Genomic DNA, 14,404 nt, shown 5'->3' on the forward strand with positions numbered 1-14,404 from the left:
TTATCAATGGTAACATAATTATAAAGGAAATAAAAAGCACAATAACATCAATTGACATCAAATGCTTTTTGAAGAAGCACAAAAAGAATCCAGACTTTGGACAGCCAAAGGGACAGTCCTTTTTTTTTTTCTTTCAAGATTTCAGATTTGATTTTCCCATAATGAACTAATCTCGTATGCTTGTCAGCAACTTGGATTTTCCGCATATTAATGAGTATATATCTTACCCATTTAATTTTCTTGTCTGTCTTCCCAGGTTGATGTCGTTTGTTGACTGTTAAATAATCGGCTTATCGCGCAAATTAGCGTTTCCCACTGATCGGAAATCTTTGGGTTGTAAGCTCTTTTGTCATTAAAAAAAATTGCCTTGGCTTAATCGGGAAATCTAGTACACTGATAAATGGAGTAACGAAACTTATATCAAAGAGTTCTTGGGAAAAGCGAACGGAATTCCTAAACCCTGCTAAAGCTGTCAAAAATCTGCCGAGCAATACACCACTGTAGAGAATCTGGAGACAGAAAACTGCCTTAACCCAATAGTAATAATAGTAATTAATAGTAGTAATAGTGATAACGACAATGAGAATAATGATGATAACAGTAATAATAATGATAGTAAAAGTGGTGCTACAGATAACAATGATAGCCCTCCAAAATAGCTGATGAAACTGAAATGCCCTCTAAATGTTAAACTACACAGAAAATTTATTGTAGCTCAGTATATAGGGAGCATTTATTTGAAAGACTGACTGACATCTTTCTTGCTGTTTCATGCGAAAGTTCAACATTAAAATTAAAAAAAAAAACAGACAAACAAACCAAAAAAAAAATGCAGTTAATTTTTGGAATGGAGCAGCTAAATTGACGGCATCTCTGGCCATACAAAAATGTTCAAATGAAGACAATTACAGTGAGTATATAAGGCTGGATCCACTGATTTTAGAATTTCAATACGAGCTATTTATAATTATAAGCTACTTTATTACTTTTTTGACTGATAACAGTGGATCCACTAATTTTAGATTTTTGATACAAACTATTCTGTATAAGGTACTTTCTTACTATTTTGATTATTTTTCGTCATGAAGAATCTTCAATTTCCGTCAATGAAAAAGCCATTATTGCAATTATAGCTACTAAGCCATTTATAAAGAAAAACTGATATCATTTAAAAAACTAATACAACTTTTTGTATATATTCTCCAACACAGAGGGGTTATTCTAGTGCAACTATTCATGGTGTTCATGATAAGGTCGCGGTTGAAATGGCTTCTTGGGTCGCTTAGTAGCGGCATCTTTGGTAGAGGCGCCAGCTCTGGAAGGGCTGCTTATGATGTATTCACAGCCATCCAAGTCAGGTTTGACAACACACTCAGCGTACTTTGATAGGTGTCTTTCCAAGTAGCTTAGTGGCGAGGATCCTTGGGAAAGAACCTGGTAATGGAAGTCCTTTTCGCTGAATTTCTTTTTACCTTCTTCGATGGTATCCTTAGTTTCATTTCGTACTTGCCAAATCCTTAACTGGCCAATCATATAAGCGGTTGCCTGGCCGGGGTCGCTTTGATAGCGCGTCACGTCTTTGACAGCCTTGTCAGTTTTGTCCCAGGCATAGTCAGCGAAGAGTTTCAGCGCTTCCCACCTTTTCATTCCTGAAATATATCCGATAGAAAATGGCGAGGCAGTGAAATTATTGTACAACAGAAGCATAACTTACATGCAGTGTATTTGTTTCATATGTAGGTCAGAAGCGAATTTCCCAAATAGCATTTGCTTTCAGTCATACTCTCACTCACACACGCAGGGATAACTGAAGACAATGCTTGCCAATTAATCAACATATAAATGGCCGGTAGTTGGTGGCGATACACATACGGTCAAAAGACGAAATCCCCAATGAAGACATTATTACAAAGAGAACCTTTCTAAACGTATTTTAGATCATTGCCAAGTTTGAAAAACCCAAGGGCTTAAATTTTGGTGTTACAAATTTTGATTACTCGGAAACCCCTTTGCAATAAGGCTAAGGGTTAGGGAAAAGTCTCCTGGCTGAATCGTCTGTCGGCCGAGGCTGCCAAGAATCATTAACCCAACCTACCTTTGTAATGAAGGCCAGTGTCCATCATCAAGCGCAATGCCCGCCATATCTGCCACTTAAGCATGCCATACAACTGCAGCGGGTTGTTTTTGTAAGTGTCTGTTTCTTCGGCGATGAGCGGATTCTCAGCATATAGTGCCCAGCCCTCCGTAAACGCGGTATAGTAGGAAGCGGCATTCAACCAGCGTATCACGCCTTCACAGCTGTCCCCGAACAATTCTGTGAAACCCTGGACCTAGTCATAGAGGAGATAATACTTCAGTGAAATCAATAAAATCACTTTAGAATCTCGGGAGTATTGGTAGTCCGTCACGAATTTATCCCTAGAGGTGGACCTCATTGAGGAGAAAAGCAGAATAAAATACCTGCGTATGGTGTCCAGGCCTCGCCTCGTGAGCACCCACGGATATGGCATTGTATCTTGGTCCCATGTCTTTCAAATAGAACGGTAACCGGTACAGTGCATTTCTGGTACAGTCTCTATCGCTGGATCTATAGCTCTGGGAGCCAGTGCCTGGGTTAAAATTCGCTACCAGCTTGACTGGACAGTTGGGTGTGCTCTGGTGTTTACCAGTGAAATGAAACATGTGATTGGTTTTCGGGGCAAGATCACTTAAAACAGCTAAGTAAGAAACAAAAGGTGACAAATCTGTCAGTGAGTTCTGACAAAGTTAAGGCTATGTTTTTAGATAGAATAATATGTTTTTAATTCACACGAGTTTTTGGTTTGATTTAAATCCTTCACTTTAACTGAAAATAACATTTGCCTTTGTTAATCATTTTGGCTTCAGCACTGGATCAACCTTCTCTGAAAGACAGAAATAAACGGGAAAAATAAAAATATTTAATTTCCTCTGCGTATGCATAAGGGCGATCAGAAACTTCTTGTCGAACTAATTAAACAATGTTAATTTTACTGTTTTGAGGTTTGGTAAGTAGTGCAATTATATCATTCACTTCCTAAAAAATGAAAAAGAGAGAAAAGCATCAAAAACCATATAATCCCTTTGAACCGATTCTTTTTTTACCTCTTTGTACCGCATATTTTTTACACCAATAACATCTGTGTTCTCTTTACTACATCGTTGTTCTCTTTACTTACTGTTAACATAGTCAAACCAGGTCAACATTGCTTTGTATCTCTTAGGACAGTATATTTTGGCCTGCTCCATACTGGTACACTTCTCGAATGCATCCTTGTTACTCTCGTTTTCAGGAATTTTCTCGTCATTGAAAAACATACTCTGTTCTTCCAAACGTTTTTTAAATGCTGCTACTGCCTGGTTTTCGTCCTGCTGCCCTGTTATTTCCTTTGCTATTTGCACTGCTCGCGGATAAAGCTTATCCAGCATCGTCTGCCCTAGTTTGTAAACTTTGTCAGGTGTCATCTCCATACTCGTGGTGAAGTAAGGTAATATCATTTCATAGGCTTTCTTTCCGTCCAGCGGGTCACCATTTGGGAGTTTACCAGTGGTTTGTGTCCCGGTGTTATTACCGTTTATGTAAATATATGACAGTGGTAGCGTAGCGAGACCGCTAGAAATGTTACTGGGGACGCAGTATTGAGAATGTTCGAACTCCAAGTATTTCAGCAAGCTGTCCAGTGGTTTCCCCACATACTCGACAAGAGCTTCATTTACGTACGTCTTGACAGATTCTTTGTGTTCCTTTTCCCATGCATCAGATACATCTTTTGGGAGGTCAGCCAGCCATTTTGGATCAAGCATCTCTTTCGTATACGATTCGTTCAGAACTCCTGTCAGATGAAATATGTGTTAAAAAAAAAGTTCCGATACAGCGTTAATCCAAATGAAAACAAGCCAAAGAAAAGAAAGCTCAAAACCTTTGAGTTAAAAAGATTGACCCGTGAATGACAAATAAACTTTAATGTAACCCAGGATCTCAGGAAGAGATGAAACCTTTCAAAGTCTGGATTTTACAAGGAATCAGTGAGTCTCTCGGGGAAGACCTTTCAGTTTGTTTTTGTTCTTTATAAGGTGGCATACCCTTCAAAACTGGTCTTAGGATGCCCAGATTATCAATAGATAGTCAAACGAGTTATCCGATAAGGCTTTGTCTTATCACCTTTACCCGCTATTCAATTTTGTAGGATTGACAAACAATTTATCCAATTCATTGCCTGCGTTTGTGTTTCTTGTTTTGATTGACTTTTTGAGTCAACTATTTTTATATTTCCCTTTGTTGTCTTAAGATTTAAAGTGAGATCTGTTGTTTGTTTTGTTAGTTTAGTCAGCATTGCTTCCAGAGCGCAATTTCCTGAAAACGCATGAGGAAATAACGCAATATACTTCTCAGATAGAATCGTCACGAACCTTCCACTAATCCGAAAAGAGGTTTGTACGGGTCCGCAAATGATCCCAGGACCGCAATGATCTCGGACCGCAGATGATCCCCAAATCGGACCGCAGATGATCCCCAAATCGGACCACAAATGATCCCGGACCGCAAATGATCCCCACACCGAACCGAAAATGATCCCGACTAAAAAATAAAGAATGGCATGGTTTGATGTGAAAAAACGTTTTATTATTTTCTAAGAAATATTCCGTAGCTGATTTTTTTTTTGTACGATTTTAGCGGAAAATCTGTGACATTGCGTGACGTTCTGTCAAGTAACACACACCGTTTTAAGGGCCAAAGATTTTGTCCATTTCAAGACCTTTAGCGTAGTACAATAATTTTCTAAAGACATTTGTCGTGATCGTGGGCTGCGAATCTTCTGTTAACTGTGTAGAACGTTGGAGAACATGCTTAAGCGGATTTCATTTCTGTTGCATATGATCAATGCTTCCGGTGCACGTGTGATTTCAGTGAAATCGAGCATGTAAAAATCACAAGGACAACAGAGAATTAAAATGCACACATAGTATGATAGCTGTAAAAAAAAATTAAATTTCCGCAGTTGATTTCATCGATTGCCTGTTGAAAAAAGTCTTTTGTGCAGGATGCTCGTTGGCCCGTTGCTGGGCCAGGAAGCTGAGCTTCATTACCATAGCCTGGAACCAACAGCATCGCAGAATTCCCAACTAGCAGTTGTCCAGGAATTAAAGCAGAAATACGGCGAGGGGAAAATAACTAAGTGGAAGGCAGTTCGATTGTTACTCACTCGGTGTCTTTCAGAGCGGTGAAGGTGGAGCGTTACAGGTTTAAATTTTATTCAGACGACAGCGTTTTTTGCAATAGTTGCCTCCTGGAGGAGTTTTAGTTAAGAACTTTAGCTGAAGACACATGACAACGAAAAAGCAAGCAGCGCTGCATAAGTTGGACGGAATCTTGTTATGTAAAACATCAAGTTCTTGTTATTGTTGCTGCCGTTGTTATCAGTCGTTTGGCGTTATTGGACTGATTAGATTTGATTTGAAGATACTGTAACACCAAAATAACAATGTTTAGCTGAGGAAAGATACGAGGCGTATGTTGCGTCATTAAAGAAAATCTGTTAAGGGGATTCTGGTTGCAAAGAAAACAAAACTTCTGGCCTGCAATTCAAATCAGCAGTTTTATTTGTCAGTTGTCAGTTGTTAGAGTTAATAAAAAAAAGTTCAGCACAAAGTGTGGAAAAGATGCTAGTTGTGAGCCATGATAATCACTGTTCACGCCAATTCCTATCCACACTATTTCAGCATCCATGCCATTCCTTATTTTTTAGTCGGGATCATTTGAGGTTTGGTGTGGGGATCATTCGCGGTCCGAGATCATTTGCGGTCCGAGATCATTTGCGGTCCAATATTTGGGGATCATTTGCGGTCCTGGAATCATTCGCGGACCCGCACAGGTTCACTTTTTCGCAATAACCGCCCCGTGACCATCAGTCACACAATTTACCGTTCACGTTGGGACCCGCTTCTTGATAGCACATTTTCCTTAGAGCCTTAGTATGGTAAGTTTCGTGAGAGATCTTAGATCCAAGAATGAAATTACTCAAGTCAAACTGAACCCCGCAGCGATAGACTCAGCATCCGTCACCATATTTCTGAGTTTGAAAGAACCAAAAGATTCAAAAACTTACCCCGGGGGCCCTGTTGTGACACTTTCAGATAGGCGCGTTTAATGGAATATAGGCCGTCTTGACAGTCCTCCTCTGATCGAACAAATCCTGCTCGTACTCCGTACTTAACATTTTCGATGTATTGCACCAAGGAATCATGAAGCTTTTTCAGATGTTCGACGACAAATGTCAAGTCTCTCTTCGTCTTGGGTCGTATACCCCATTGCTTATACGTGAAATGAGCCTTGAGGTCGTTCCCCACGCTGCAGATGGGCTGCCAACAGAATTTATTAGGACCAAGCATCCAATCTCCGGCGTAATAGTTCTCGTCGTAGGGCGCGCCGAAGTTACTTTGGAGGTAATGCTTTACTTGCGCGATTGCTTTGATTTCACGTGGCTTCATCTTAGCGCTGTCTGCCTTTGTGTCGAGCGCCTTAGCCTCTTTATAAAGTGCTTTGGCCGCATCTGTCCGTTTTCGAATGGCCTCCGGATGAGCTTCGTACGGGCTGAAATCCTCGCGAATGGTCGTCGGCGTCGAATCAGGATCGTAAACCACGTTGTTGGGATTCATCTTGTAATAGGTAGTTTTCACTTTAAGAAGGAATTCGTCCAATCCCACGCGCTTAGCTTCGGCGGAATACTTGCAAGTCGAAGTCGAAGGTTTCACCATGGGTGCTTCAGAAGGAGTTACACATTCCTTCTTAGATTTGGAGGTTAAAACTCCACCAACCACGATAAGAATTAATCCCACCAGGAATAACACAACAGCAACGGCTACAGCGATATAAAGAGCCTTCTTTGAGGGTGGCTCTGTCTCTTTCAGAACATAATAGTTCTTTGGTTTCTCCATGTCTGCTAGGTGAACAGCTCAAAACGCTTGTGCGTAACGTGATCCTGGGATCTAAATAAATATTTCACGGTAAGAAGCGCAAGGTCAATATTAGAGACAGTTTTCAAGGAGAATGGACATGTTAGGGGGCTAATGTGTAATGAAAACTCTATCAAAACCGAAGGATTTAAGATGCCGGTTTTTGATTCAGTTCGCTTTCGCGTTCCTTTTTGCTAGTTTCATTGAAGTGACCCTCGAGATCACTTCGTCGCAGGTTGAAATATGAGTTACATATTCAAGTGCAGCAATTCAATTCAGAAATCATATTACATTTGCCGCTCTTACCAAATTTACAAACTAATATAAGTGCCAATACGTTCTTCCGGCCTCTTACCTTACGACAAAAAAGTCGTGAAACAACGACCACGTGTTTCTTTCGCCACTCGCTATGTGAACATTGCATGGAGGCTTTTCTAAGACCTCAGTAGAACGAGGTAAAATGATACCAATGTGCAATTTAGCGAAGATATGTCTATACTACCCAGGCATTCACTGAATGTTTGTACAAATAACTCGATCGATTTAAGTCTTCTAGCTTTAGCCAATGAGATTGGCGGTACGAATATTGATATCAAACAGAGTTAACACGCCATGTCGACTTAGTACTTTACTAAACATACACTATTGTGAAAACACTTTTGAACACTTTTGACAGGTTTCAATCTACGGTCAGTTAATGTTGTTACGACGCAGGCGAGGATTATGCGATAGATAGATATACAGCATTTCAGGGCCAAGGCAGGCATCTAAGATAGCTTATCTAAGCCTCTGTCCAACCACGCCAGAGTACAGTTTGGTGAAGGAAGGGTTCAATAATGGAACAACTTAGGTATTTCCTTTAAATAAGCTAGTGAACCAATAAGAATGGAGATATTAAATTAATTACCAAGTGGGTTATATTATGTCAACGGCAAGACAATACTTAGACACCTACAAAGTCCAAGCAGTATCATATCAATCTCCATTTGAGACTTTGAACGTTGCTGGGAAGATGGTATTCAACAAGAATAGAAATGCGCTGGTAATTGTTGCCGGTGTCATAACCTTGCTAGGGTTGATTCTACTCATAGTTGGAATCGTCCTCATTACCAAAGCTAAGGACAAATCCGGCGAAGAGTGCAATGCCGGTGTCTCTGGTCAAATCGGCGGGGGAGACGCAAATCGTTGTCGTTATTCCGATGAGGCAAGGAGAGCGGGTGTAGACAAATTCCTCCAGAAAGTTCAAGATACTTACTATGACCTTCATCCTCAAGATTTAATTTTCAAACCTGGGGGTGTTAAGAATGAGGAGTTTATGAAAGTGTTTAGACCGTACAATCCAGAACCCAAAAACTTGAAGCAAATCACCGACAAAGCTCAACAACTTCTAAATGAACTAGATGACTTGGGTGTCAACACGCTTCGCTTGAAGCCGCGTGAGAAGAAAGCCGTGGCTCAACTCAAGCACTACCTCCAAAACAATTTCGGAAAGCCTTACGACTCAGATTATTATGCTGGGGATTTTCTAATGGGACCAAATTTGTTCTGCTGGCAAGAGATATGCAGCGTCGGGTCCTCGGATATCAGGTATGGCCTGGGAAATTTCCACCCCAATAATCTGGACGATGTGCGATTATTTCTTAATAAAATTAAGTTGGTGGCAGCGACCTTTTCGACATACGTCAAGAACTTGCGGTTCGGTATCAAAGCTGGTATGATTCGCTCAGTTGAAGAATGTAAAGCTGGAATAGACGCATTTAAACGAAAATATTTACAAGTATCGCTTCAAGGAGAGAAAGGTATGTGAAATGAATCTAAAAAGTGGGAGGTGGCTTTCCAAACAGGTCGGGGCAGGCCCCGCCACCTAGTTGTAAGATTCAAAATTCTATCCCATTTTGCGGAAAAAGGTTTTCAAGTGCTTTTTGCCTTAAAAAAGTTGCTCCAATACATCCATACACGCTCCATACTTGTTTTTCACTTTGATAAGGTTTTTGTCATGCAACGCTCCTTTGGATGTTGCGTGACGCCACGATTATGATCATTAGCAGATACTAGCCATACTTATATTTTTGGGTGAACTTAGTCACTGATCACTCTGTTTTTTTTAAGAACACTGAAACAATACCAACAAATGAAATACTCACGCAAAAAATAGTATTAAAAAGAGAACAAAGACGCCGAAGTTGTCTTCCACATCTCGTGATAACTGGATTGAATCTCGCCTGTGTTGTCGTTTTCTTTGAGGAATTTTTGATGAAGATTACATGAAACCCATTTTTTCTGCCAAGTTTCTGGCTGGTTTGAAGCCCAGCCATTTTGAAGAATGGGAAAAAGAGAGTCAGAAGACTGTGAACGACTCCATCCGGGAACACGCCCTGAGATATATCAGTAAACCTATTCTAGATGTGATCAGGTAAGGCCTTTCCTAATTTATCGATGAATTAGTCATGTCCTCGAGTAAAGCTCTTTTACTGTTAATGGACTTGTGAGTGGAATTGTAAGGCTCATTTTGAGTGAGCGGTCTCAATTCTTATTTCATAAAGCAATTTGTACGTACCAGATTTCTAGAAACAGAGAACCTTCAGCACTGTGTTCCAAGTTCTATTTCAAGTGGCCTTGCAAAGCTTCCACTCTCCTATGTGTACGTAAATGGAAGTCAAACAGCGGAGAACACAACGAAACAGCTGCCAACCGGGGAAAATCTGGACGGGAAGAAAGCATACGAATCGATATTACCATATTTCACGACGATCTCCAAAACACCCGACCAAGTTCACCAGCTAGGAATCGAGATGGTTAAGAAACTTTACCCTGAGGTAAAGTCACGTATTTGCATTTCTAAATCTTGTGATTCAGAATAACCTTCATCACGAATGAAGATAAAACAAAGAGGACGAAGTCAACACACACACGCAAAAAAAAAATTAACGCACAAACCAACACGTCTAAGAAGGAGACCACTAGAGAGTCCAAATCATTTCTTTGTTTTCTTCAAATCATTTGCATTGTTTTCAGCGATGGAGGGTGTTGCATTGGTGTGGAGTGTATGAATATGTAAGGTGTTTACTTCTCCTGTTCCCACTTTTTGCTCGATAGTTCGATAGCTTACTTTTGGTGTTACCAAAATCGAAACATTTGACCTAATTTATCTAGAAAAAATTAAACGTCTCCAACAATTTAAGGAATAATCATGAATAATACATTTTTGTAGGTTCTTGAAATCGCACGTGATGTGACGAAACAGGCTGACAAGGACAAAGCGAAGGCACAGTTTATCAAGCGATTGAATGAATCGGACATGTATTTTACGGAAAAGCCGATCCCTGCCAATGAGTCCGACGAAAACGCGCACAAGCTTTGCAGCTCTGCAGAAGGAGCAATGAAGTATTGTCCAGTACGCTGGGAGGCTATGCAAAGCTGGTTTTCAGAGGCTAGGAGGGTAATTTATTGCCTCTTACCTCATTCTGAGAATTGTTGTGATTGTTGTTCATTTATTTGTTGGTCCTTTTCCTCCATGCGTTTATGCCATTGTTTTTTTCTCCATTTTACTTTAAAAGTCTTACTGGCCACCTGCTCCTTCCATTTCACGTTGCTTCCAGGGGACAAAGGATTCATGATTTTGAGTTTTAATTGCTAATGGGCTTCGTTCATTATAGGTTATGAGTATGCTGGACCCTCAGACAAACGACATGTTTCATTTTTCCGGCCTTAAGCATACCACACCAAACTGCCCAATAGATATGGCACCATCTTTCAACCCGTCGAAAGGAGCACAGAGTTACTTACGAAGCACCAAAGACTGCAGCAGAAACTCTCTTTACAACATTCCGTTTTTCATGGAAAGGCCTGGGCCCAAGTATTCTGAGTGGAGTGTGAATGCGCATGAAGCGAGACCTGGGCACCACACACAGGTGACATACGAACAAGGTTTTTTTTTTTTTTCTTTCTCTTTTTTTAACGTGTAAATGCGGTTGAGATAGACGAGAGATTTTCGTTGAAAGGTATTCTGACTAACCAGTGTCCATCCTCTCTCCCTCTCTCCGTCATTTTGCGCTAGCACGACTCTTAAAGTGTTGAGTCTCATCGTCATCGTAAGTACGAACTAAACATACCCACAGATTCTCGCTGTAAATCAAAAGCTATTGCTGACTTGCTCAAAGCTCCTCTACCATTGTTTGCCTTAAATCATTATTTCGTCTACATGTTAGGTACAAGGACTTGTTGAGCATTTCCGTGATAGCTGTGGAGGTGTGATTGGCTGGCTGGACAGGTCCACTTACTACACGGCCTTCACTGAAGGCTGGGCGCTTTACGCTGAGAATCCGCTGATTGCTAAAGAAACAAATGTCTATGACAACGAACCCTTTCAGAAGTATGGTATGCTAAAATGGCAGGTAAGTAATTCGTTATTCCTCTCGAAACTTTTCTAAAACATCAGTCAAAGGTGGGCGCCATCCAACATACACAAAACTGAACAAGCCCGAGAAAACACGCCACAGCACAACTAAACGTAGGCCTCGAAATATTTATTACTCTAAGTAAGACAATATGGTAATTAACAATTACAAACAACAACGACAAAAAAAAACAATGAACTAAATTATTCACCCTAATTACAATAATACGATAAAACTAAATTGCTAAATTATTTACCTAAATTACTTTACAAGAGTTTACAAGAACGTAATATTTAAAACTAGAATGCGCTAACTATATTTACAAGAGTATTATTAAGATAAAAAGGTAGGGTTCATTTTTTTTTTTAGTTCAGTTCGGTTAGGTTTCACCTTACGCCCGCGTCCGTGTTCTTGTCTTGTCTGACAACTCACCACGCTCCACCAACAAACGGTGCTTTGCCAAACCAAACTCCCGTTTCTCCAACCAGGTTCCCGTCTCAGCAGTTTCCAACTTTGCTCGTTTCCTTCTTTTCAACTTTGCTCGTTTCCTTCGTTTCAACTTTGCTTCGTCTTCTGAAAACTTTGCAGTTTTCAACTTTTTAGTTCTCGTAACTTGACTCGCTTAGACTTCTTGTTGAATCAGTTGCTGTCTCTTCTTCCTTTAGCTCACAGTCAGGTAGATTCTTTGTACACCTGTTCTCCGGCAAGTGATTTTCTACCGTGAAGGGGAGCGATTTTTCTGAATGAATTTGTCAGAAATGATATTGTGCCGAGTCTCCGTTCCCTCAAATTTTTCCACGCTCTTCGCTCGTAACTCACAAACCGTCACCTCACTTCTTCGTAACCGTGCCCAAATCCTTCATTATATACGGATGCAAGGTGCGAGGAAAAAGGGAAGAAAACTATTGAATATCAAGAATAAAGGTTAATTACACAAGTAAAGAATACAAATTATGTAATGAATACAAATACCACATACTAGACATATCCTAGGAGAGTAAAAAAAATACATTACATAATCCTAAGTTAATTCTCTTGAATGCTTTCATGACAGTCCTACATTCGTTTAATCAATCACCATGACCAGTTGGCCATTGGTTCAGTTAACCGGATGTTTTTAGTCATTTGGCTTTTCGTTTGGAAGATCAGTAAGTTACACAGCCATTTTGACTTTGAACCACTTGCTCTGGTGTCGGTCAGTCGATTGGAAAGTTTCAGATTAGTGTGAGAAGACATGATAATGATCCAGCTGCTCGCCTGTTTGGTCTCTCTTTTATACTCATCACATGAATTTTAATTGACATTATCACGTGGATCACCTCATGCCTTATCAATCCATTATTTTTGCATCACACTGTTCCAGGTTTGGCGTGCTCTCCGCCTTGTTGTGGACACAGGTTTGCATTACAAAAGTTTCTCACGAGATGAAGCACTTGGCTACTTTGCCAAGTACGCCTGGGACACTAGTGACACGGCAGAGAAAGAGATAACTAGGTACCAGAGTGGTCCAGGACAAGCAACTGCCTATATGATTGGTCAGCTTAAAATCATGGAGCTGCGAGATTACGCCACCAAAGAACTTGGAGACGATTTCAATCTGAAAGACTTTCACTTCTATCTCTTAGCACAAGGTTCTGCTCCGCTTAGCTATCTAGAGGAAGGCATTCACGAATATGTTCGATGTGCCAAAGACAAGGACCAAGAAGGATGTAAGGACGTGCTGAACCCTGTGGCCCCCGAGGGAGAGGGAGTCAGTGAGTTTGTGGGTGTGATTGGGGAAGAAAGTTTCGAGCCAGTAGAGAGGCCCTTTTTAGAAGACTACATATAACCCAGCAACGAGCAGTTGCAGAAATAAGCAGTGAATTGACGATGACAATTTAGATGAAAATTACGATAAAAATGATAAAAAAGAAATTCATAGCAACGAGAAGGGAAAGAATCATAGCAATGTTAAAGACCGAGAGCGATGTAGGATGACGTGAGGTCAAGAACAGCGGAAACGATATTAATTACACACTAGAATTGAAGCCAAAATACGACTGTCCTTTTGTGACTGGAGCTACAACTATAGAGTAACCTGCGACGTATATGTCTCAGATTCGTTCAACAGCCACTTGGACTACAGCGCTAATTTGTATGGTTTGACCAAAAATAAAAAAAGTTCACTGCCATTTTCATATCGAGCTATGCTCAGGTTACTTCCCTCTTCCCCCTTCCGCCCCCCCCCTTTTTTTTTTGCTGGAAAAAAGGCTCTGTGTAATACACTACACATAGTTGGGAGAAACATTCTTTTCATTTTTCAATAATCGTGTATTACTCGAAAGCCCATAGACCTTGAAGGCAAATCGATCATTGCAGCTGCAAGGAGGAAACTAGCACAGCATTTCGCTAAAAAAAAGAGTTTCATTTGGAGTTGGATTTAAGTATTCATCTCAGTATATCATTCCGAAACCTGTGAGAAGCTTTTCGAAAAAGGTGGTTTGCACGTTACGTCATTGCCGCCATGTTGGTGGACGTAAACAATAGACATCTCATTAGCTCCTTTTGTTCGTCCACCAGCATTTGTTCCTTTCACCGTTGTTACCTGTGTCTCTGGAGATTGGTTGTAAACCACCTATACATTCCCATACATCTCCTCCGTGTTTTTGGTTACTAGATTAAAACGCTCCTCCACCAATAGACCTGTTTAGCTTGTTCGTTAACACTAGAGAGCTTGGTTCTTTCAATTTTCTTTTAATTCACAGACTTATGTACGCATAATTTATGAAAGATAAAGCCGGGAATTCTCTTGAGACATGAAATGGGTACAAAAAAAAATTCAAAGTAAAGAGGTCTATTGTTGTTACCTTGCCTGATATTTCCATGTCCTTACCAATATTACACACTTTTAAAATCACTCAGTCTCCCCTCTATCACTCCACAGTGTTTACACACGTCAGACGTCAGTTGGATGAGATGTGTCAAGTGTCTCTCACGCAAAGAGTGTCTTTCACTTTGTAAACAAACACAGATGAGTTCTCGCTAAATGACTGAAA

At 40.4% G+C, this 14,404-nt stretch overlaps 2 protein-coding genes across 3 annotated transcripts; one reads left to right on the forward strand and one right to left on the reverse strand.

The window, feature by feature from the left end:
• Positions 1 to 586: 586 nt before the first annotated feature.
• On the reverse strand, positions 587 to 6,954 carry LOC111321666 (uncharacterized). Its single transcript, XM_022924610.2, has 5 exons — positions 6,126 to 6,954; positions 3,198 to 3,851; positions 2,461 to 2,717; positions 2,096 to 2,330; positions 587 to 1,649 (listed from the first exon to the last, which is right to left on the reverse strand). The coding sequence occupies exons 1-5, from the start codon at positions 6,952 to 6,954 to the stop codon at positions 1,231 to 1,233; spliced, it is 2,394 nt and encodes a 797-aa protein (XP_022780345.2). The 3' UTR covers positions 587 to 1,230.
• A 532-nt stretch (positions 6,955 to 7,486) lies between these two features.
• On the forward strand, positions 7,487 to 14,402 carry LOC111321665 (uncharacterized). 2 transcript variants are annotated; one of them, XM_088758458.1, is made up of 7 exons: positions 7,487 to 8,771; positions 9,217 to 9,385; positions 9,533 to 9,788; positions 10,184 to 10,411; positions 10,629 to 10,883; positions 11,181 to 11,366; positions 14,293 to 14,402. In XM_088758458.1, exons 1-7 carry the CDS (start codon positions 7,895 to 7,897, stop codon positions 14,392 to 14,394), a joined length of 2,073 nt encoding a protein of 690 aa, XP_088614584.1. In that variant the 5' UTR covers positions 7,487 to 7,894; the 3' UTR covers positions 14,395 to 14,402. The 2 variants fall into 2 exon arrangements, with proteins under 2 accessions (XP_088614584.1, XP_022780343.2); XM_022924608.2 differs by lacking the exon at positions 14,293 to 14,402 and adding an exon at positions 12,733 to 13,540.
• Positions 14,403 to 14,404: the final 2 nt, after the last annotated feature.

This window comes from Stylophora pistillata, chromosome 4 (assembly GCF_964205215.1).
Source record: "Stylophora pistillata chromosome 4, jaStyPist1.2, whole genome shotgun sequence".
NCBI classification, from domain to species: Eukaryota; Metazoa; Cnidaria; class Anthozoa; order Scleractinia; family Pocilloporidae; genus Stylophora; species Stylophora pistillata.